Source organism: Ananas comosus, linkage group 10, assembly GCF_001540865.1.
Source record: "Ananas comosus cultivar F153 linkage group 10, ASM154086v1, whole genome shotgun sequence".
In the NCBI taxonomy this organism is placed as follows: Eukaryota; Viridiplantae; Streptophyta; class Magnoliopsida; order Poales; family Bromeliaceae; genus Ananas; species Ananas comosus.
The window spans coordinates 10,235,520-10,260,312 of record NC_033630.1 but is presented as its reverse complement, the minus strand read 5'-3'; the positions used below and the strand labels follow the sequence as shown (position 1 = coordinate 10,260,312).

Genomic DNA, 24,793 nt, shown 5'->3' with positions numbered 1-24,793 from the left:
AAATTCTGATTTTGTATTTAATTTTAAATTTTAAATTTTAAATTTAAATTCACATTTGGAATTATAAATTCTAATTTAATTTCAAACATTGATTTGAAATTTTAAATTCAAAATGTGAATTTGAATTCGAAGTTTAAATTCAAATTTAGAATTGAAATCAAATCTTAAATTCAAATTTAAATTTTGAATTCAAATTTAAAATTTAAAATCAAAATTTTGAATATGATTTTAAATTTAAATTTCGGTTTCAAAACTTTCATTTTAAATGTAAATTGAAATATCAAAATCAAAATCAAAATTTTAAGTTTGAATTCAAAATTTAATTTCAATTAAAAATTTAAATTTAAAATTTGAATTTAAATTCAGCTTTAAATTAAATGTCACGCCCCGGATGTCTCGTTCCCCGGGCACGCCGACAAATCCGCCGTATACAAAGGAATTTTTCCTATATACGAAGCGACATCAGTACCTGTAAATCAAACAATACTACAAACAGTAGTATAGAGCTGCTCGAGTAAACAAAAGCTAAACAAACTGAGCTTCATATACATAGTTCAGAATCCAAAATACAGCATCACTCGCACTGGCGAGTTAAGTACTATGTACATAAGCTCGAAGTAAAACAACTACCTGCAGTAGGGTGTCTCTAGCTCTGCTCAGCGGGTAGGGCTCTAACTCGCGACGCCCTTGCCTCGATCCTGATCCGCGGAAGGCGCAGCAGCCGAAACCTGTGGCTCTGCAAAACAGGGGTAACATCTGGCGTGAGAACTACTGTAAAAATAAGTAGTCCTCAGTGGGTGCCGCCCAAAACAACATCGGTCCACCTACTATGTCTACAGAAGGGAGCCAGAATAGTAGGAAAAATGCAGGAAATAACTCAACCGCCATAAGTCACTACACTATCATGCTCTACACTAACCAACTGTAGGACATGTCAAATCTGACCCATTCCAATCGGGACTGTAAACATATCCGTCCCTGGGACTGTGAATACACCCGTCCCTGCCCCGTTGCGACTATCGGGCTCTATCCACACTAATTGGTCCGTGGAGAGCAAGTCCAACTGGCATGAGCGACACCAACGCGAAAGCACAAAGCCTGTCTCCGGAGTGGCACTCGTGGGCGCTACCCAACCGAGTATGCAGCGTATCTCTGTCGAGCTCAATCAGGCTCTCAATAGCCAAAGTCAAGTAATCGACTCAAACTGGTCTAACAACAAACAGGTAACGTGCACTCGGCACAATCTGACGCCAAAAAGGCGATACGGGTCCACCGTCAACTCTGACGGCACCCAACAGTCTGGAACAATCTGAACGACCCTGTAAAAATCCACTCGGTATACCAGCACGAGCGTAAATGTATTCTAAACTACCGGGAGTACTCGTCTCGAAGATACTGCGACAGTACAATTTAATATCGGCTCCTAGAGCTAAATCAGGCAGTTTAATCAAGTGACAGGTCCAAATCGCAGATTTTCTCATAATTCAACTTCCAAGTCCAACATGTATAACCTATTCAATTTATTACCACATGCTCCAAATTCAGATATGCAATCTACCATTTAATCCATAAATTCGAGCTAGAATAGATTATCCAAAAATCGAGATCTATACATGTCGACGATTATGAACTTAGGAGTCAAAACCGATGTAACCCACCTCGCACGCTAATCCCTGGCAGCACGGAACCCCCTCGGCTGCGACACCACCTGCTGGATCGACCAAAAACGCCCGAGTCTCGAAATCGAGCTAACTCCAAACTAAAAACACCAAAAATCCTCAATTCAGTCCAAAATCCACAACAGCAGAGAAGAGAAGGATTTCGACCAAGCTAACCTTCACCAAAATTCGCAAGTAAGGGCTTCGTGGATTCCTCTCGAAGTCCCGAATCCAACGAACCAAGTCTCGTCGCAATCCGATGCTCCTACGTCGAGAACGAGCTGCAATACTAACAGTCGACGACAAGATCCTGCGAGTCAGCACTTAAGCTCGAATTAATGATACCCGAAGTATGCGCAGCAATTCCACAGAGCACTCACCTCGATAGATCCTCAAGAGTCGGCGCAATGTTGAGGACGACAGAAATCCACGCTCGCTCGAGCTCCTCACAGCACTAAGACGACACAACGTGCGCCCGAACGGCTCCGCGGCACCACGTCGGCAATGAAACTTCACCCGAGCTCCACCTTGCTCACAATCGGCTCTAGAGAGAGAGAGGGAGAGAACCAAGAGCAAAACTCTCTCTCTCAGCCTCACTCTACATGTAAATAAGCTGGGGAGAGGAGGGTGATACGAACGAGGTAGAAAAAGACCAAAACACCCCCTCACCTACCCTGGTGTACCGGTACACGGGATCGCGTACCGGTACAGGAGGCAAACCCGAGAGCAGTACGTGCTCAACCAGTATAGTGTACCGGTACACCTCGCTGGCTGTACCGGTACAGCAAGCAGGAAAATCTGCTATTTTGCAGATTTCTTCGCTGAAGGCTGCCCTCGCGTCGCACGGAGTCCGTTTTGCGTCTATTTGACGCCAACGCGACTCGGACTTGTCCCGACACTCTCTAGAGCTGTCGACAAGCCTCCATAGTCAAACACCAGGGATCTCACATTAAAATTCAAAATTCTAATTTCTTGTTAGTTTAAAATTTTAATTTTAATATTATTTTTGAATTTAAATTTAAAATTTTGAAATTTTATTTTTAGGGACTAAATGAAAAATGTGCAAAGTTTAGGGACCTAAATTGCATGCAAAAGATTGCCAAATAGACGCTGACGTGGCAATTCCGTTAATTTTAACAGTTTTTTTTACGGTTGGGCCGTAATTGTAATAAAATCAAGAGGTTAGAGACTCAATTGCAAAAATAAAAAGGTTGGGGACTCAAGTGAAAATTGGTGAGAAGGTTGGGGACTACCGATGTAATTAACCCATGTTGTTTTAACTCTTTGAAACCCTAATTGAGGGTTAGGAAATCATGTGAGATCATTTGATTTCAAACGCAAAGATCGTTTAGTGGTTCGAAAACGGTAACGAGGGATCTCTTATATAGGGCAAGGAAAGCTTGGGAATAAGCTTGGAGGTCCAAGTGGTTGGCCTAATTGCAAGTGTCTACAAGCAATTAGAAAGCATTGTGAGGTGAGTTGTGCTTCACCGAAGTGAGTAGGTCGCTTCCATGCCAAAGTGAAGTATGATTTTATTTATTGATGCATGTATGTAATGATAGATTAATTGGTTAAATAAGTAGTCATAGATGGCATGCTACTTAGGATAAATAATCTATCATTGAACAAGAACATAGGCATGTGAAACATATAGGATGCATATGTATGCCTAGGTATGAATGTGAATATAGGTCGATGAACTCTAGGAAAAATTAGAGAATTCGATAAGTGTGGCGCCAAGGACTAGATGACATGAAAACTATGAATCCTAGATGTGGACAACTAGGATAGAAAATAATTGATTGGATATTTAACCTAGTATTATTAAACATAGGTTGGACATTGAACCTAGTGTTATTAAACATAAGTTGGACATTGGACCTAGTGTTGTAGAACCTAGGTTATGGAACATAGTGGTAGAATGACCACTAGGGTACGAGTGGCTTGAACCTAGAAAGGTTAACAACATAGGGTATGAGATAAACCCTTAAGTCTTGAAAAGTGGATTTCGGAATCCCTAGGATTGGTGGCTGCAAGTGCGTGTGGTTTTCCTCGCTCGGTAGCGGTTATACTTGCAGGTACGTGTGGTTCTCCTCGCCTGGCAAGTGAATCATAACTGCAGGTATGTATGGTTCTCCTCGCTCGGCAGTGATTCAACGGGTATGTGTGGTTCTCCTCGCCCAATATGTGACTTGTGGATACGGGTATGTGTGGTTCTCTTCCCCCGGTATGCGACTTGTGGTCAAGGGTTTGATGGTATTTCCTTACCCAACGGATGACCTACAGTCGAGTGGATTTAAGGCTGAGAGGCATGTGAGACGTCCTCACCTCGAGCCTGAACAATGAGCGGCAGTTCACTGGTAGTTGACTGAAGACCAAGTCGGGTAGTATAACTTGGCTAAGATAAATGAATCTTAGTAGTGGATTGTAAAGAATATAGGTAATGAAATAAAAAGGTAAAAACGGTAGATCTACTTGTATTGCATGTATGTTGCATTATCGCATGTTGCGAGGCATAAGCATGTTAGTGGTTAGTTGCATAAATTTTATATGTTTATATATATCTGTTGTACTAACAAGCTTGTTTTGCCTCCTTTGGACCTGGTGGGTCGAGCTCTTCCCTTGGGTGGCTGTACCCACTAGGAACTATGTATATAGTTCTCACCCCACGTTTTTCAGGCCCACACGTCAGCGGCGCGGCGGCGCGAGGAAAGGGCGTAGCTCGGTAGATAGCTCCCTACCGCCGAGACCAGAGATAGAAGTACCCTAAGTCAGTTTAGCTTAGGGGTGTGGAAAGAAAAGAAAAAACTTGTAATAATAAGTGGATTGTACTTGGAAGTTGAATGTAAAGAAAATGTAAAAATTGAGACGAATGCTTGTAATAGCTTAGTATTTATGTTTTCGATACCTTCCTTATGCATTCTATGTATGAATTCTGTTCATATTTGGAACCACTTGAATTGTACTGTTCCGACGCCTTGGACGTACAGGGTAGACTCTGTCCGTTCGGCGGTCTATCGACGGGGCCGATACCAAAGAGGCGGGTTACGGGGCGTGACATGATGCTTGCTTTGCTGGAGTGATCCGAAAGCTCGATAGAATCGCGAACCCGTCGTGTACCCAAAATTGGCTCCGTGCGGCCAACTTTCGCTCTCTGATGGTCGGCAATCGCCATTGTTGGTTCGCTGTTGCTAGAGGTGCGTCTTCGACCCTCCTGTGCCATTCGACTACACTCGTTTAGCTCCAACCTAGTAAAACACTTGAAATCCCTCTATTGTATTATAATGATGCGTTACGTGTAATATTGGGGCGACTTGGACTTTTTAATGCTTTATGCATTATAAGTGGTGTTGGGCAGTAGTGTTTGATGGTATTAGATGTTTAAATATAGTGTTCGAGGTTTGGGAAACATTTCGAGACCGATTTGGTGTGAAACGACATAAAATGGAGCCGAAATCATACCAATAGCGCGGTTCTCGGTTTCGTTACCACGAAGCTTATTGTGTGGCTGTCCGGAATGTTTGTTGAGCCTTGTTGGCTATGATAGCCTCGTGTTTTGTGCCCCTGATGGCAGCAAGTGCGTTGTGGGCGGTCTGAATACCGAAATACGTATCGTTCGACCCACTTCGAGTCACTTTCAAAGCTACGGCTCTTTTTTTCGGTGCATTTCCTTTGCGGCTGTCCCAACACATAAAATAGGGTGTTTGGGGACAGCAGATATGAGTTAAAGAGGTTTTGGCATGACTCGGAACACTTCATACCCGAAGTGGCATCCCAGTGGAGTTCTCGGAAGTCGGCAGATTCGGAAATTGGATTTGCACGTCCGATGTTCTGAGTGAATCTTTGCGCATTGTGGGTGACTTTATGTCACCAATTGGTGAGGTTGCAATATTGCGAGCATCATCGTGCCAATTGTACAGTGTGTGCATGGTGCGACACCAAAGTGGTGTTCGGATCATCAGAACAACACTTGTAGGTTCGGCTGTAGCCTTGTGCGGCCGTTGTCGTTCAGTTTGGTGAACACTTAGTGTGCGGTAGTCTCATCACCTAAAGCGGTGAATCTTGAGACTGTGATTGTGACATGGTGACTCCTTGTTGAGTCGGCTTGGCTTGGGCTTAGTTATGTATGTCGGTTTATGGAACTGATGTTCCAGTCGCACTATAGTATAATAGTACAGGTTGATCGTGTCGAATTGATATAGTTGACACGTGGGATACTCATTGTGGCATTTGGTGATCGTATGTCCTATACAGGTGACGGTTAAATACACTGATCGAGTCGAGAACTCAGGTACTTGGTTAGGTGGGTGCTCCATTCTGAAGTCAGTAAAGTTGTAACTTACTCGCTTTTCTTTTCGCTTGATCTATTCTATTAATTAAGTAGAACAACTTCTGTTGACTTCATATTGGCTTGTGCTTTTACTCTACTTGCCTATTGATTGTCATGTTCATTACCGTATAGATTGGTGTGTACTCCATGTTGCGATATGATCATGTTGATCAGTTGATTTATCTTCGGTGAGACTTGACCTTATTGTCAGAGAGTTAATGTCACGCCCCGGGACCGGCGGAGGCCCTCCCGGTAGCGTGCCCAGACCCGCCATATGTCTACACATATAAGGCGTCTACAAAAAAGAAACGGAAGTACATGCAAGCAGTAGAACAAATAGAAGAAACGAAATAATAAGCAGCTAATGATATCAGAGCGAGTAAAGTTCTAACATCTACACCAAGGTAAAGAAGTAAAGCTAGACAATAAAAGGAATCATAAGTAGTACAATATCTGTCTCTAGTACAAAAATGGTGGTCTCTATACATATGCGGGTACAACTCTCAACCTTTCACAAAAAGATAACACGAGAGGTAGACCACCTATCGAACGATCCCTCGGTAAGCACGCTAGCCCGAGGCGATACCCTTTCCGCGATCCCTGGCCTCTCCCTGCGTGGAAGGCTCTGAAAAACATCGAGAAAAAGAGGGCGTGAGAACTATAATTTATAGTTCCCAGTGGGCAATTACTGACCTCAGCTCCTGCTCCACTAGGCCCCAAAAATAAGGGTAAGTAATGCAAATAGCAATAAGTAATAAAAAGGAGCATGTAAATAAACTGCTGAAAGAGAGTGCATAAGTAAAATGCTATACTACTATATCCCTCATAAGCACGATGTCAAATGTTGTACATCTATTCTATCATAAGGAAAAGTAATCAAAGGCAATAGTTTACTGTTACAACCCTTTATTCAAATATGATGTATAAGCTCTATCCTGGCAACCCAGTATACTGTGATGAAATAGGTAACTGTCAAGTAGACTACATGTCTCAACCCTATGCTATATGCATGTAAATGTAATCCAACTACTAAGCCTATCTAGTAGTGATTGTTCATTCTCAAACCGTGTCGATTTCCATTTCCAATTAGGGACCTATCCAAGGTAATCCAGCTTGTGCCGCCTAAGTGCCTGTGGTAGCCCGACATTCCTACTCATGGAATGTGTCTGTCCCACTCGACCCCGTAGGCTCCTCAATACTGCACGAGCGAACAAAAATCGCATAGGCCAACTCCGGAGTGCCGGCTTGTAGGGAGCGACCCTCACAAGCATGTGCGAATGAGCACAAATGGCAAGCAAGCATAGTCCAAGTCTCAAGTATCCAGTCCTCATGTCTCCAACATGGTATAGTCGCTAGCATCTCGAAGATCTAGTTCTAAGTCACAATAAAGTTCCAACCTTCTCTAGGTCTAGTGCCCCTTCATGACACTTAGACATTTAATGATTAAGCATGTTTCACATTCCTCAATGACCCTATCCACTAAGTTCACACATGTCCCGAGCTCAATGCCGCTTGATGACATTAGCTCTCTAGTTCACATACATTTTAGTTCAATACCTCTATATGGCAATTTTGTCATCTTTCATGTCTCAAATAAACTTAAGTTTAAATGCATGAACCAAAGCTCATTTACACTATAGAATCATGAAATCACGTCTCATATAGAATGCTAAATGCAACTATAGGCCTACCAAGCTACTCTCTACTACATAGAGGTCCAAAATTTCAACATATATAACATAGGCCTTTTAAGCATTCTAAAATTCATAATAAATACATATAATAAGAATATGCATGCTTTTTCATTTAACGATGCTTAATTAAGCACAAATGAGAATTTCTCATTGTGTGGTTAGGTCAAACCCACCGAACCTTCGCGTAGGGTCTCGTTTCGCCGAACAAAGTTGTCCCCGAGTCTCAAAATACCCTAAAAGTATTGAGTGAAAAGATACACGGGCATTACGATCGATTATAAGATCAAACTTTAACAAATTTAGCAAAAAGGGCTAAAACTCACCCAATGTGTGGAAAATCTCTCTCAAGCTCCAAAAGAGAGCTAAATCTCTTCCAATCCAAGCCCAAGGAAGGTTCTAATCCAACCAATTTTGGTCCAAAAGCCCTAGATCAAAAAGGCCCAAATATAAGCCCTAGAACCTCATCTAGGGTTTCATCTCAAGGAAATCTCTAAAATTCAAATCTAGAGGAAAAGATCTAGTCACTTACCTCTAGAAAGCTTCAAACCAAGCTCAAAGTCCTCAAACTTCAAGGATCATCCCTCAACCAAGCATGAACCCAAGCTCCAATGGTGGGAAAAGCCTCCAACACCCAAAAAGAGCAAAAAGAGAGACTTTAATCTCTCTAAATCTAAATAAAACCAAAGGAATCAAAGGGGAAAGTGTGGAGGGCTCCCTTACCTCTTCTCCTGCTGGTCCCAAGCTCAGGAGAAGTCCCAAGGGCGTGGGGGATACATATAGAGAGCCACAATTGCGAAAAACCCCCTGCAGTTCAAACTGCTCAGATTCTGCCAAAGTGTACCGGTACACGGGAAAGTGTACCGGTACACGGGAAAGTGTACCGGTACACATCCTACGAAAACGCAAACCCGAGGCTCGGGTCTGAAATCTGCCATAAGTGTACCGGTACGACCATCAAGGGTGTACCGGTACAAAATGTGTACCGGTACAACCATCGACCTGTCACCGGTTACACCTCGTGCAGAATGCAATCCGAGGGTAGGCTAAGTCCAACTCTTTAGTGAGCTTAGCGCTACATAAAATACCACAATTCTCGGGATGCGAGCCATAGGTCGGAACACTGTCAACGACCCATCAGAAAGTCTGGAAAAACTCAGAACACGGCCAAACACTCGAACCTCGCAATTTGCAAAGGTCCAGTGTGTTACAGTTAGTCCATGAGATTGACCTAGTCGGTCGGTGTCCACTTCCGCAGATTTTGACCTAAGGGTCAGATGACGTATTTCATCATGATTGGGTCTTTAGCATGCTCACCTCTATCATTTGCATTATCCCTATCTTTCCTACATACTCGTTTAATATAGCATGCTAGTCGACCCGAACAGTTTGGCTCATGATATTTTCATTGGTATCTAGTGTGATTGTCTCTTGGCTCCTATTGTCGCCTACGGACAATGATTCGACTGTTGAGTCTAGATTATTGGAGCTTTGAGCATATACATATGACTATAGCTTGTATGGCACTAAAAGAGTCTTAGACAGGGTTACTAACCCGAGGTACTTCAGTTGCTAGCCCAGTGGGAGGTGATGTTACATAGACAGGGTTCGCCACCCTAAGTTCTCACCGCTAGACTTGATATACACCAAGCTTTGACAGAGTTAGCGACTTTGGGTGCGGGTTGATGTGTCCCTCTGGAGTGGTACTTGATTTGCGGTCTTCGAGACCTATGGGCAAGCATAGGCCGAGTCTTCATGACGGGCCACAGGGATTGGGTATACCTTGGACTAGTCGTATGTCTAGTTGATGCATAGTATCTCGATTTGAGTCATGCATGATATCTAGCAGTTGTTTAGCCTGCAGTAGCTTCTTCCATCATAAGTGGGTCATGTTATTTTGTATTCTTCATCTTGCTACCGTAGTTGCTGATCCTTTATGTTAGCATATGACTTGTTTACAGTAGCGGTGCCTCTTATATGATTGTTCATGATGACTACTCACTGATTTTCTTTGCTACTGTGATCGACACTTCATGGTTAGTATCTTGATTCATGTTACAGTAGCGACATTATTTTGTATTCTAGATTATGACAGTTATCTATCTATCTATGATGCTACTGTCATTGACTATTTCATTTCTGCTCTTGTTTATTGTACTCCTTTGTTTGCCAGTGAGCTCCTCTCCATTCTAGACCGTCTCTTCATATTCAATGGACTCTGCCTTGAATGATTGAGGCAAAGCGTACACCATACTTATATCGGCCGAATCTTCATCAGCCGATTTCTGTTGTATTTTTTGTTTTTTCTCTTCTGATTTCTTCGCCGTCTCAGCTGAGGAATCGCTCTTCTTCCGAGCCTCTCTCTCTTTAGGAGGCTACCTGTCCCGCTTGATTATAGTTTCTTGAGAAGTGATTTTTTCTTCCAACTCCTTCCTAGTTGCCTTCTTTTCTGGCTTTGCCGGGAGTGGCCACTCAACTTTAGACTTTAACCATGGTACGGGCGTCGAGCCGCCCGCCTCATAGTCATTCTTCATGAACCGAAAGGACTGCTGTGGCTCATATAGTCGCCTCCATATGTTAGGTTTCATCCCTTTCACCTCTTCCCAGTGTTGTCTTGCTTCAGCTTGTAGTATTTGCCACCGACACTTCTGGATCTTTGTTAATATCGGCCCATGCCATTTGGCCGGTGCTGTTGTTGTGTGCCATTGATCGACTAGCACATTCGATGGTACTTTCATAGTCCTCAGATGATCTCTCAGGATTTTTCTTCTCTCCCACGGTCTCGGCCAAGGTTGAATACCGAGTTCATTAATTAATCTCCGACCGAGGAATTCGATACCACCCTCAGTCATTCCTTCAAATCCAGGTTCAGATCTCGGCCTGGCTTGATGTTGCCAGTTTGGCCGATATCTTAGGAATCTTGGTCGGGAGCCGAGGGGCTTTTTAGGGTAACTCCTTTGGCTATTTCAGTCCTCATTTCATAGATTATAATAATCATTTAAGACCTTTTGTATTAACAGGTCTCTCTTGTCTTTCACGGAATCAACTTCCTGTTCAGAATCATTGGAACCTTATTCCGAACCATCTTCCGAATTTTTCTCTGCCTCGGGTATGTCTTCCCATTCTTCGAAAAATGCCATGAACTCCTTCCATTTCCCGTACAATTTTTTTTCATAGATAATCGCCTCCCAATCTCATCCTGTCATCTCGGCCTTGCATCGTATGCATAGCCGTAACGTCCTCTTGGTATATGCTATATCTTCATCCGCCTTCCTACTTGCATGAGCTTTTTCTTTTCTTTTTCCTTTGAGATCCACCAGGTTAACCTATGAAGGAAATAGATTTTTATCAACCTCCATGTTTTTATTTTTTTGGTCAGCAAATATGAGCCGACCTTCATTTATTTCCTTTTGGATCTGCCTTTTAAAGGCAGTCCAATCATTTGTTCTGTGGCTCCATGAGTGGTGCCACTTATAATATCTTCTCATTTTCAATTCTTCTCTAGGGGGTATCGTTTGACCCTCCTGGAGTTGGATTCTCCTATCTTTTAATAACCGATCAAAAATCAAATCAAGTTTCGAAACATCAAAAGAGTATGTGTATGCAGCCACTCGTGCTTTAGCTTTACTTGGCTTGGCCGGTTTGAGTAAGGCACATTTATACGGCTAACGGTTTTTTACCATTTCTGCCACATAAACTTCGGCTTTGTCAGCCGAATCTTCTGTTTCATCAGACGTACTCAGCTCATTTGAGCCGAAAATTCTTCAACAAAGGAGATATTTTTCTTCTTTTTTTTGTTTCAATATTTGCTTCGGCTCCACCTAGGCCGATCTTCATTATTGCCTTTTCTAAATTGCTCATGTTGAGCAACTCGAACTCCAAAATCAAATAGATTTGGAAAGTATTTATCCTCAAAAATGGTCTTTTATCTTGAAATACAGACCATTGAATGCCATTTTAGCAAATTCTGACTCTGGCATTCTAACAAAGCAACAGCTTCTTGCCGTTTTAAATTGGTTTAAATATTCTTTGACCGATTCTCCTGACTTTTGTCGAAACTGGGCTAGATTAGCAAACGAAAGATCTGGTTCCGATCTATAGAACTGTTCATGAAATTTTCTTTCCAATTCGTAGACTCGTATACCAAGTAAATGTAGTCTTGGTTAACAAAGTATTAAATAATCTAGGTTTCAGGAAAGGATCTGCGGCGGCCTTTCTATATCGGGTCGTAAATCGTGCGACGTGCTCAACCGTATTTTCGGTTTCATTGTCGAAAAATTTATCAAATTTCGGCATTTTCCAACTTGTCGGGTAAGGATGTTTTGTATCTATATTTACAGGGTAAAGGGATCGAAACACAGGCCGCATCGCTAGCCTGACCCCGACTTCAAAGGTATTCAGGATAGCTTCCTCGATATGAGCACACAGCTCATTATTATTCCCTTGTACAGTAACCGGAGCTTGTGCTTGAGCCGGTGTGCTTGAGCCGGATTCGGTCCTGGAGGAAGTCCATAATTCTGTATTGTAGGATTCGCTCCCTGCATAGCATTAGGGGCTTGCCCCCTAGCTCTAATCCCCTGTCATGCCCCGGGACCTAGCGGAAGCCTGCCCGGCGCATGCACAGACCCGCCGTGTACACCAAACAACCACAGTGCATACAAGGCGTCTACCAAAAACTAGAAATGAACAAGATAAAGTCCAAACAAGGCTATCAGAGCGAGTAATATAAAATTTCTAATGTTCTAGTATAAAGAGATTCACAATATACACAAAAAGTATACAACTAAATCCAAAAGTCTAACATAATCTCTAAACCAAAATACATAATACATCTTTCCACAAAATACAAAAAGAAAGATGATGTTGGGTCCCTCTAAAATAACTCCGTAGGAGCTCTAGCTAGTCGCTAACCCCTTGCCACGATCTCTAGCCACTCCCGATGCGGATGGCTCTGAAACAAACAACAAAACAGAGGGCGTGAAAACTATTAAACAATAGTTCCCAGTGGGCAAGTCGCCGACCTTAGCGAAATACACCACTAGGCTAATATAGGCATGCTATAAAGGAATTAATTAAGCAAAAATATGAAAAGCAAGTAATTAAACAAGATTAATCATAGTCATGCCTCTACTACAAGTTTATTATCATGTATATGATGTTCTACTTTCACTTGATTAATTATATGTCAATGTTGATTAACATGCCTAATCAAATGTATGCCAATGTCTATTTACATGCATAATTATAATGTCCATAATGCTACATAGAGTAAATTATGCTTTTTATTGTTATTCTAGCCCTGCATACATACTAGTCCACAAGAATATAGGTTCACTACCACTAAAGTTACTAATGTCACAATGTTCCACAAAATGTCCAACTACTAAGTATGCATCAATTAGTAGTACAAGGTAGCAAACCACATGTATGAACATCTACTATGTATGCATCAACTACGATGATGTACATTATCAAGTTAAGTCTTAATACCCAATTTACAAGGAACGTACACATGATAACATCCCGGCTCGTGTCGTGCCTTAGTGGCCCCGTGGTGGTCATCATTTTTCCCGCAAGAAAAGAGACTCCGCCCACGGCATCCCACTTCGGCGCCCAATCCCGCATGGGTGATCTATCGTCGCAAGGCTAAACTCCGGAGTGCCGGCTTGTAGGGAGAGACCCTCACAAGCATGTGCGAATGGGCACAAGGGCAAGCAAGCGTGATCATAGCATAAGGTCCACAATTTGGGATACTTAACCATCATGTCTAAAACATGGAATTGTCACTATCGACTCAACGGTCGGATTCTAGATCATTCATGTCATGTTTACAACAACTTGGGTGGTATATCTCTACCGACACATATATTGCCTAAGGCATGCATAGTTCATATGACAATATGCTACCTAGGATAGTTCACTATTTTACTCAAATCTCCAACAAGGTTCATGACATGCAGTTACAACAAATTTTCACAAGAAACATGTACCAATGCCATATGCAAAAGAACTATGAAATGTCCACAATTATCACAATGCATGTTATGCACATGTCTTTCAACTAACATCCTCACTACATGGAGTAGAAATATTATGATGCAATTATTTAGATTCCAGTAGTATTACGTGCAATCATCTCTATTAGGGTTCGCCCCAAGGGCTATACACTCTCATTCTCCTCATGTCTAAAACATGGAATATAACTATCGAACCCTAGATTTATTGTAATGTCACAATGGCAAATACTAGTCGTTCTTCTAATTTAATGCATCAAGTTACTGTGTCACATGCTAAGTTCTAGTTGTCCAACTAGGCTAAATATATCAAGTTTAGCTCCATGATAACCTTATCATGTTCTATGTCCCAATGCACTACTACCTTGTCTACTACAAGTATAATGTTATCATGCAAGTAATGCTAATTTTCAATCACCTTGTCTACTCTTGTCATCATGTAAGTAATGCTACTTTCCAATTCATTCACTAGGTAACCCCCAACGGGTTATAACATTATTCATTCTCTAACATACTTTCAATGGTTGCATAAGAGAGAAAATCTCAACTATTGTTATTTAGTGCCCAAATCCACATGTATGCCTCTACCACCTAGAGCATAATTTTTTTCATTATACATAACATGTATATATTATGTTCTCATAAATTCTAGCATGTCATAATGAGCATGAAAAGGCATCTATTTATGTCTTAACATCAAAAGAAAGACGTAGGGAGAGTTCACCCATTTCAGTGAGGTCAAATCCATCGGAAGCACTTCGAACCCTGTCGTTCCTTCGAACGAAGTTGTCCCTCAAGCTTCTAGCACCCTAAGAGAAATTCTAAAGGGTTAAAAGCTATAAAACGACTACTTCGAAAATTACACATACAAAAGTGTAAAAATTCCTTGGGTCAAGAAGAACTTGATCAAAGCTCAAATCGAAGCTAGAAAGCTTCAAATCCAACCTATAAGAGTGTTCTACACCTATCAATTCGAACTCAAAAGCCTCAAATCAAGAAACCCCAAATAAAACCCTAAATTCTCATTTCTAAGTTTTTATCTCCGAAAAACTACCAAAACATGAATCAAATGGAAGATCAAAGTTAGTAACCTCTCTAGAAGCTCCAAACCAAGCTAGGAGTAAGATAGGGTTAGAAATCTTTCCTCGAAATGGCTCCAATCCAAGCTCCAAAGCTTCTCCAATAGTGGAAAGGTCACCAAGATGCAAAAAGGAAGCAAGTGGAGAGATCAAACCTCAAATCCAAAGCAAAAGAGAGGGAAAAATCTAAGTAAAATGGAAGAGGAACCCTACCTCTTCTCCTCTCTGGTTGCAGCACAAGAGATCCCAACCAAAGGTTGTGGGGTATATAAAGTGTTTCAACAATTGCAAGGAGAACCCTAAAAAACATGCAGACTGCACGCAACACTGCGTATCGATACGCAGGCAAGAGTACCGGTACCAGGCAGCAGCACGCGCAAACCCGAGCCTTGGGTAAGCGAGAAAATACACTGTGTACCGGTACTATCGCGATGCAGTACCGGTACCAAGCCGATACAGTACCGGTACACTGCCCTGCAGAGTCAACCCGAGAGTAGCCCAAATCCTTTTTTTTAGAGGTTTTGGTGCTAGATTTTTATCCTCACTCCTCGGGATGCGAGTCATAGGTCGGAACACAGTCGACGACCGTACAGAAAACCCAAAAAGGCTCAGTTCACAAATCAAACACTTGAACCTCGCAATTTGCTAAAGTTCAGTGTGTTACATCCCCGGACTTTGGGGTTGATATGCTGCCAATGGTGGCGGAGGGGGTAATCCCCACGCCACTTCGGGCTATTGAACGACGTTTGTAGTCGCTGGTCTATAAGCAGCCTTGAAAGGTGTTCCCTAAGGTTGAGTGTTTACCGGTGTCACTGGATTTTGTAACACTGGTGTGCCCATAGGCCCCTGTAGATCTGCCATGGGTTGTTCATTTCGTGTTAATATTTGCCCAATTCGGACAATATTGTCGTTGGAAGCCGTGATTGCGGCTAAAACTACATCCAGACGAGCAGTACTCCTGTTACTGTTTTGGTCTAATACTTGTAAGACTCGTGTCATCTGTCCGAGCGCCTGAGCCAAACTTGGCTATTGTTGGTCTAATTGACCGCTAATCTCACCTTCGACCGGCAAGGCTACATTACGCTCATTCACGCTCTCTGTATTACTAGCTTGATCATTCCCAGAATTTCGTGAAACGACTCTGTTTCGAAGGTTCATTGCATTGTCATCAGCCATAATTTTTTAATAATTGAAAACACAAGTTTACCTGCAAAGTGTCCCACTGGGCGTGCCAAAAATTATTGTGAGCCGAATTCCCTAACCTTTGACCGAGTCAAAGATCTCCCTATAGAAGCGCATAGGGATGCAAAACGGCTTCACGTGGTGACCCTCGAAGTTCGCGCCCTTCGACAGATCAAGCGATTCGGCTGATGAGAGATCAGATCAGCCAGGTTCGAAACCTTCTACTGTGGAGTTGGTTCGGCTAAATAAGCCAAATGTACGAAATGCAGAGTATTTTTGGGTCTGCCGAAGAGCCGAATACCTTTATATATATTAAAACTAAGGCTGAAAACTCGTACAAAAGAGAGTGTGCCTGTGTGGCATACAGACTCCAAAAATCTAACTTAAAGACTACTCCTAAGAAAGACAGCAAATGCGGGAAAGGAAAAGATTACAAGTGGATTACTCCGAGAAATGTAAGAAAAATGCGTAGAAATTGAAAAGTGGTCTTCTATTCGCAGGGAAAAGACTCTTCTTCCAGGTGTCATTTGCTTATTTATATTCCGCCTATTGTTATTCAGTTATCTATATGATCGGCCACTTCTCCCTATTTTTCGGGCCACTACAAGCTGATCTTAACCGCATGAAAATCGTCTGCGGTTTGCTGCTATTCATCCTCTGCTCCCAGCGCACCATATGTCATTGTTTCTAGCTTTAGAGTCCCTGGCTAAGCTGTGCACCGGTTCGCCACGTGGCGCTACTCTATTGGCACCAACAATATCTTTTATTGTTTTTGAACGGTTCATGCAATGCTAGTCATAAAATATAAATTTGGATGATTGAGTATACAAACAATAATCTGAGCAGTAAATTTTTAAAGTTCACATAGCTGAACATATCTATCCGTAAATAGGCGAAAGCTTAAACGGAACTGGCGCATTCACAACTTGAATGCTGAATGTAATATTATAAAAGCCTCAGTTTTATTTATAAATTAATTAGAATACAATCAATTGTGTAAATAGAAATAATGCCCTTAATAAGATGTAAACTAGTAAGGAGACGTTCGGATCGACATTATTAACTATAATTCATCATGGGCTTAATATAATTAAAATACATATGATTTCGCCGTCAAGGCGTCGAGGAAATCCTCCATCCAGCCATGGACTCTAATTCCTGGAAAAGGGCAGGCATTTCCTCAGCAGATCCAATATAGTCTTCGACAAAAATATTTAAAACGTAGCCCCGGAGAACAACATTCATTCATATTCCCACTAAACTTTTGACTTGAAGACCATTTGCAAATCTGCAAAAAGAGCATTTTGCTAAGAAAGCTATTTATGCTTCTCTAAAAAGTTTTACTCAAACCGCACTTATCCAGAAGCTTTAACCAACTTGGACGGACAGGATCCAGACCAAATTGCCAAAATAACCCAACTATATAACTAATAATTGGCCAAATAACTAGTAATTGACTGACTGCTCAAGTGCAAGTGACAAAAAATTTAATGGTTGATACTCGATGTCTCAAATTCGAAGTCTAATTACTTTATATTTCTATCTAAGTTTAAATAAAAGTTTAATGACCAAAGTGTCACTCTTCTCATAAGTCATAATTCCTCTCATCATTTCAGGGCAATTGATGTTTTTTAACCCAACTTATTAAACAATACAAAACCACAGATAGAAAAAAGATAGGGTAAACTTCAATTTGCCTCCCATGTGGTTTAGCTCATTTTTACTTTGTCATTCTTAGGTTGTACTAGCTACCTAGTAATTTTATCTCTCTTTGATCCAAAAAACTTACTATTCAATAGGATAGCAAAGTAAATTTTTTGCTAACCATGAGAGAGCTAAGTGTCACTTTTGAACCAAAGGATGGCAAAATAAAAATAAGGTACACCAAAGAATAGTTAAGTGCACCTTTTAAAACCACATGTTGACAAAGTGAAAATGAACTAAACAATATGAGGACAAATTAAAGCTAATCCAAAAGATACTATATCATCCTAACTGATGTTCAGAGTCTGGGATAGATTAGCAATTCAATTACATTTAGGCCCTATTTGGATGCATATGTATCTCATCTAGTATATCTCCATAATTTACTTGAAAAGTTTGTACGTTTGATAGGTGAAAAATGTAATCAAAATCTAGAAATGGACAATATATTCGGCCTTAAATCACCTCATAGATGAGATACATTATATTACCAAATCATGGACCCCAGAACTTTTTAAGGAACAAAAATCAAACTTCTTTCTTACGATCACAATAGAAAATTGTTGTATCGAATAAGATAATTTATTCCGACATCCAAACAAGGCCTCAAGCAGTATATCTACAATCGACATCATAAACCCTAAGCTTACTACCACAAAAAGAATGAATATAAACTAATTTTACGCAGGTCCAGTTCTAAAGGCATAGTCCAGATCAGCAATAAGATCTTCTACATCCTCAATGCCCACAGAGATGCGAACGAGGTCTTCGGTCAATCCGCGTGCTTCACGAACTGAAGCGGGTATGCTCGCGTGCGACATGAAGCACGGCAAGCTAATCAGCGACTTCACGCTCCCTGCATCCGCACGGAGTAATTTATGTAATTACATGTAAATTATAGCCAAAGGATGATAAGCAAAGTATTTCAAATGATGATTAACATTGGAGGAATGATGGATACTAGATAATTTCTTAGATTCCAACTCCAAGTTTTGTTGGATATAGGTTTAAATTTCCTCCAACATCATTAAATCTAAATCTGAATACGGATCTAGATATATAAACTTTACTGTATATGGACATGGGTTGAGGTACTCTTCTGGAGATTATTTGCATATTAGAATATTTAAACATCACATAAGATAATTTAGTAGATTATTAACATGCATAATTTTCCATACACATTTCAGGATGTCTCCAATTAGATTTTCCTTTATATAACTATAGTATAATATATTTCTATTTTCCACTATATTTGTGTATCTTAGAGATGAATATAGAATATATCTGATATATAATCCGTATCCCTATTCTTATTCTGAGAAGAAATAGGACTACTGATTTAGCCATTACTGATCCAGTAACCCTAGACAGAATGTTTATCAATATATTTTATGCCAACAAGATGAACAGAAGAAGGTGCAAGAAAGACAGAAATATTTATTAAAGTATTTTATACCAAATGATGAACAGAGGAAGGTGTAAGAATTATTACCAAAGCTAACTGTCACATTGAAGTACTCTGTGGTCTCGACAATATGCTTTGAGAGAGCTAGCGAACCTGTCAAAAAACTGAGTACCGAGCCAGCTCCTTTCGCCTACCAAGAAAGAGAAGGATGGATGCAATAAGAAATAAACTCCTGAGTTGAGAGCCACTTAATTAAAGTTTTTGGCCAAATATATTTTCAAGTACCTGAGAATAATGCAAATCACGCGCCAGGTGACCGGGAAGTCCTGCATAATTCACTTTCTTCACCCTTGGATGAGTAGATAAGTATTCAGCAAGTTTTTGTGCATTAGCCTGTTGGCAAACCAAAAAGGTATCAACACTATATATATAAAATAAAAAAAGGTTGCAATCTTTAACAGAACATTCATATTCATATACAATACATACAAAGCAACTAAAAAGAGAGGGTATGGGAAAAAGTAAAAAAGAAATGTTGCACCTGTTGCTTCTCAACACGTAAGGCCATGGTCTTGATACCTCTCAAGCAAAGCCAACAATCAAAAGGTGCCAATCCAGCGCCTTCAGCATTCTGCAGGAATGCAATCTCTCTTGCCAGGCTGCATAATGCATGACACAAAAAAAAAAAAAAAAAAAAAAAAAAAAAAAAAAAAAGAGATGCAGATTTATTCACTTTTTTCAACAAGAAACATAGTTGAAAGAGTGAACAATAGATGATCAACACAATTAGTCAAGGCAATCAGATGGTCTCCACGTAAGGCACCACGTATTTGCCTAAAATCCAAACTCACTATTAAAAGGAGGATGGCCATATATACCTAATACGTACGTAAACATACTGACATATCAAACGATTAATCACGACACAAATCCATATCGTATAATATATTTGTATTATTAATGTTTATTATAACATTATGAATGATTATGAAATCATGAAATATGAAACCAATAATGAGATTAATTCAACTTTATGTCATAAGAAAGGAACTAATCATATGTTACAACAAATAGTATTCCAATAAGAAATCTTTCATTAATTTATTCAAACTACCTGACTAATACTTTCTTATCATTGTCATATGACTCATATTACTTTTTTTCCCTCATAAAAAACTGAAGTAATAAGACAGTGCAAGCCATCTACATTAGTTAATTCTTGCTAATAAAAACTCGAGCTAGCTGCCTGGGCGAGGCTAGGTGATACATCAGCCAACTTTCAAGGTACCCAAGTCTAATGATAAATGCCTAATTGATGAGTGCCTAAGCAGTTCAAACTTATAAAGCACATAGACGGCGGTTTTGACAAGATTGATGATTTTGTGTGATCATGGAAGAAAGATAAGAATATCTATGGGTCATCATAAAAGCGAACGGTTCAAGAGATTCACATAACTGTTTGGGACAATAAGTCTAGAGGAAGAGTAAAAAAAAAAAAAAATTAACATAGTCTAAGTACCACATATTCAAATTTAACAAAATAATTCAGCCACAAGAAAAAAAGTCACACCATTCCATAATCCATTTTCAAATGTATAACATTACAATAAGTTAAGACATTGCTCAAGAAATTGCAAAGAGGGTTCATTGAACTAATTGTTTTCTATCACAATTTCTGTACGTACAGATAGTAAATAAGATTATATCATCTGACAAAACTGGATGTGTAATTGATTTAGCTTGAAAGCAGGAATCAAAATATAACACCAAAAATGAAGAAAAGTCATATTTCGAAAGAGAGAGATGTTCAGTAGTGATGTAAAGGAAAATAAAACTTTCAACCTTTCACCCTTTACAGCAAGGATTCCTGCCATGAGATCACTATGCCCAGCTATAAATTTAGTAGCAGAGTGCATTACAATATCTGCAAATATAAGAAAATGGCATCATAATGATATCAGTCCAGTTACTCCAATACTACAACATTTATCTCTACTTCATAAACTGGTGTTGGACTATACCCACATCGAAATTCATTATGGTTTCTTTCTTAGTGACTTGTTTATAGTTCAACGAAGGCTAGGTTGAGTTATTCTAAATACTTGTACCCTCATAAGCAACTTCAGTACCTGCACCAAGTTCCAAGGGACGACAAAGCACAGGAGACATGATACTATTGTCCACCAGAACAAGAGCACCATATGAATGAGCTATTTCAGAGATTTTCTGTAAATAGGCAAAGTAATAACAAAAAAAAATATAAGAAGAAAATATCAAGAGTAAATGTAAAAAATATAACCAGAGGATTAATCTGCCTATCATTGGTGTGACTACAAGGTCGAAAGAATAATTACAAGTGCTTGCGTAGATAAATCAAAACATTGAATTTACACAAGAAATTTTCTTACCCGTATATCAGCGATTTGCTGGCGAGGATTTGTTGGACTTTCTAACCAGACAAGTTTTGTTGAGCGGCCAATTGCATTTTCAACTTTACAAAGATCGGAAGTATCTACGCGACTACCATATCAATAATAATTTCGTTATTAGTGATTTAATTGACAAAATATTATGGTGGAATACCAACTACCAAGAGCAGAAAAAGGAGGAAACATACTAACTTTACAATAATCCCTTTCTTTGGAACCACCTGTGAAAGTAACCGATCCGAGCCGCCGTATATGTCCTCTCCCGCAACAATCTCTTGACCTAAATAATTACAAGGTTAACTAGACAATTCATTGAAGAGATATTAACATTTGTACTCTGAAAAACTTGTACTTTTACATAATTAAACCTGCAATATCTGAACCTTGCATCTGCCATTCAAAAACATTATTTATTCACTGTATACTAGCAGAAATGCCACTGCTTCAAAAACATCTTATACAAAACCTTCCTCGTAAACAAACTGAGCCACCAACTTAAAAAAACTTTTGTACAAAACTACACTTTCCAGCAGTTTTGTATGAAAAAATTCAGATTTTATAGGGGGCATATTAATGTGCATGTGCAGGGAGATAGACGTAAAAGCCGCAATTCATAGAAACGATAACAATAACTTAAGAGAAAAAAGACACATCACGCATACCGGTTTCAAGAAGATGGGTTACGGCGGCGAGAGCGGCCATTCCACTAGTGAAGCAGAACGCTTGATCGGCCTTCTCGAGCTTAGCCATAAGACTGAGCATTTGTACATGCACATGCACATGCTTATTATCAACCAATACAAAACAAAATTGCAAAAAGGAAAATTCAAGAGGTTACTCCAATTACACCTAAGGCGATAGAACAGACCCTTGCAATGCATCGCGAGTAGGATTACCACTTCTTGTGTAATCGTATGTACCATATTCTGTTGCCGACGGCTGGAACAAGAAAAATTCAATTTCATAATAAAGCCATAGAGGATAAATTTTGTTTTGATCAAGGAACTTCTCGAATAATTTCTTTTTAACAAATCGAAATAAAGCTAAAAAGAATATGAAGTTTCTCATGCAAAATCTTTTCATAGTGTCAGTATTAACATCAAAATGACATTACCTGCCTAAATGTGGCTGTTTGGTACAATGGAGTGCTCAAAGCCCCATAGGGATCGAAGGAATTGTCGAAACTCGTCAAAATTGTGGAAATGCTGGGCTCCTTCCTCTTCAGTTCTGCATCATTAACATTTTAAATTTTTTTTACCCAAATCTTTAGTAAAATTTCGCCAGATAACGAAAGTAATTATCAAATGAGAATCATAATCATAAGCTTACCCAACTCGGTGGCTAAATCATCCAAGGAATTGGTGACGATCTCCTCCGAAGCGGCCGAAGAAGCGCTAAAATCCCTCTCCTCCTCCGACCTCTTCGCCATCGCCACCGTCGCGGAAGCTCTCTCCGATCGACACCCTAGGCTTCGATTGGTCACCAACCGATGCTTCGAGCTCGAGCCCTACAAGTAAACCAGAAGGTCGGGATCAAGAGGCTAGGGTTTAAGCAATTGCGATCGAAGGATGGAGAGAGGGGAGGAAATTGGGACTCGGGTCGATGCTTACGGCGGAGCTAGGGTTTAAACCAGGGAGAAATGCGACGCTGGGGGGCGCGGAGGCCATCGGCGGCGGCGGCGGCGGCGGCGGCAGCGGCGGGGCTAGGGTTTCGGGGTTTGGTCCGTAGCAGATATAACGGTCCTCATGTACGGACGGGGCTTTTAGCACGTGCACAGCACATGTGTGGGGCCCATCTTTGATAGCGTTCCGGCGAACCATGGTCCTTAACGTCCAGGTTCAATGTACCAACACGCACACTCTCCCCCTTCCCCAACCTAGTATTATTATATAATAATAATTAATTTTTATGCTAATAATAATTAAAAATTAATATTTAATTAATCTTATAATTTTGTTCACGCGGCAAATTTATCTTAACTATTGGTTTTGTGGCTCACCTCTTTTATTACTCATTTTTTTCCCTAAAACCTGCCATCTTTTAAATATCGTGTCATTTTTCTTTACGTCTCTTCGGTAGAAAAGAACTTTTAGAGATCTTTTGGTTTTCCATTCCGCCTGTTCGATTCTCATGCTTTTCTTCTAAACTCATCAAAATCTAATTTGAAATCCCACTCGCGACCGAGATCGAGACTAGGAACACGACAGGGAGCGGGACTGTTTCTCCCTTTTCAACCTCTTCCTTCCCCAGGCTCTCTAGAAATTGTGAATGACACACACACACACACACACACACACACACACACACAATATATATATATATATATATATATAGGCCACGGCTACTATACTATTATGAGTATTGGAGCCCTCATACTCATAAGTTGTTTTCGATGATGGAGATTCCGAATCGACGATCCACTCCGTTAAATATGATCTAGAGTATTTGAAACTTCTAGAAAATAAATTTCGTAAATTTTCGAAATTATAATAAAGTCCATCAAACGGGTATAAAATGAACGGTCAAAATCGAACGACGTCCTAAATAACGATGATCGGATCCTTCAATTCAAGATCCGAGTTATTGATCTTTATCTAGTTAGTGAATAGAATTTTCTATCAAAAATTCAACAAATTTCGATTCTTTTACATCGTTAAACTAGCAAGTATCCCATACCGGCCGTTAAAAATTGTCAAATTTGTGACGTCTTGATCGTAAGGTAAATGATGTCGAAAAATTATAAAATTTTATTTCTAGAAGTTTTAAATGCTGTAAATAACGTTTAACGGTGTGGATCATCGATTCGGAAGCTCTATCATCAAAAACAACTTATGAGTACGAGGGCGATCGTACTCATAATAGTATAGTAGCCGGAATATATATATATATATATATATATATATAGAATTAGGCTGGAATACTATTAATAGTAAAACGCTCTTTTTGCTATCAAGTTTTTAACTCTTGGATGAAAAATTGTAGGGTCAGGATGATATTAGTCGGTTAGAGTTGAGTGGCCCCCTAGGGTTGAGTGGTTCCCACTGGGTTATAGTATTTAATCCAATGGTTAGAAATAATGAAAAGAGTTGATCCAAAGGCTGAAAAACTGGTAGCAACAATAGGATTTTGCTACTAATAATAGCCCAGTCCAACTATATATATATATATATATATATATATATATATATATATATATATATATATATATATATATATATATATATATATATATATATATATATATATATATATATATATATATATATATATATATATATATATATATATATATATATAT

At 39.9% G+C, this 24,793-nt stretch overlaps 2 protein-coding genes across 2 annotated transcripts in view; both read right to left on the bottom strand.

Moving 5' to 3' along the window:
* Nucleotides 1-24,793, bottom strand: part of LOC109716361 — a 90,064-nt gene that overhangs the window by 33,368 nt on the left and 31,903 nt on the right. The window lies entirely within an intron of this gene.
* On the bottom strand, nt 18,150-23,317 carry LOC109716359 (cystathionine beta-lyase, chloroplastic-like). The gene is made up of 13 exons (XM_020241746.1): nt 23,106-23,317; nt 22,825-23,002; nt 22,610-22,722; nt 22,364-22,434; nt 22,158-22,249; nt 21,688-21,775; nt 21,475-21,586; nt 21,196-21,292; nt 20,909-20,990; nt 19,608-19,725; nt 19,352-19,459; nt 19,154-19,256; nt 18,150-18,514 (listed from the first exon to the last, which is right to left on the bottom strand). Exons 1-13 carry the CDS (start codon nt 23,313-23,315, stop codon nt 18,339-18,341), a joined length of 1,548 nt encoding a protein of 515 aa, XP_020097335.1. The 5' UTR covers nt 23,316-23,317; the 3' UTR covers nt 18,150-18,338.

Coding starts and splice junctions, on each gene's coding strand:
- LOC109716359 (XM_020241746.1), bottom strand. CDS start 23,315: ATGGTTCGCCGGAACGCTATCAAAGATGGGCCCCACACATGTGCTGTG. Junction 19,460..19,607: donor TACGTGTTGAGAAGCAACAG/GTGCAACATTTC, acceptor GTTTGCCAACAG/GCTAATGCACAAAAACTTGC. Junction 19,257..19,351: donor GTGATTTGCATTATTCTCAG/GTACTTGAAAAT, acceptor CTTTCTTGGTAG/GCGAAAGGAGCTGGCTCGGT.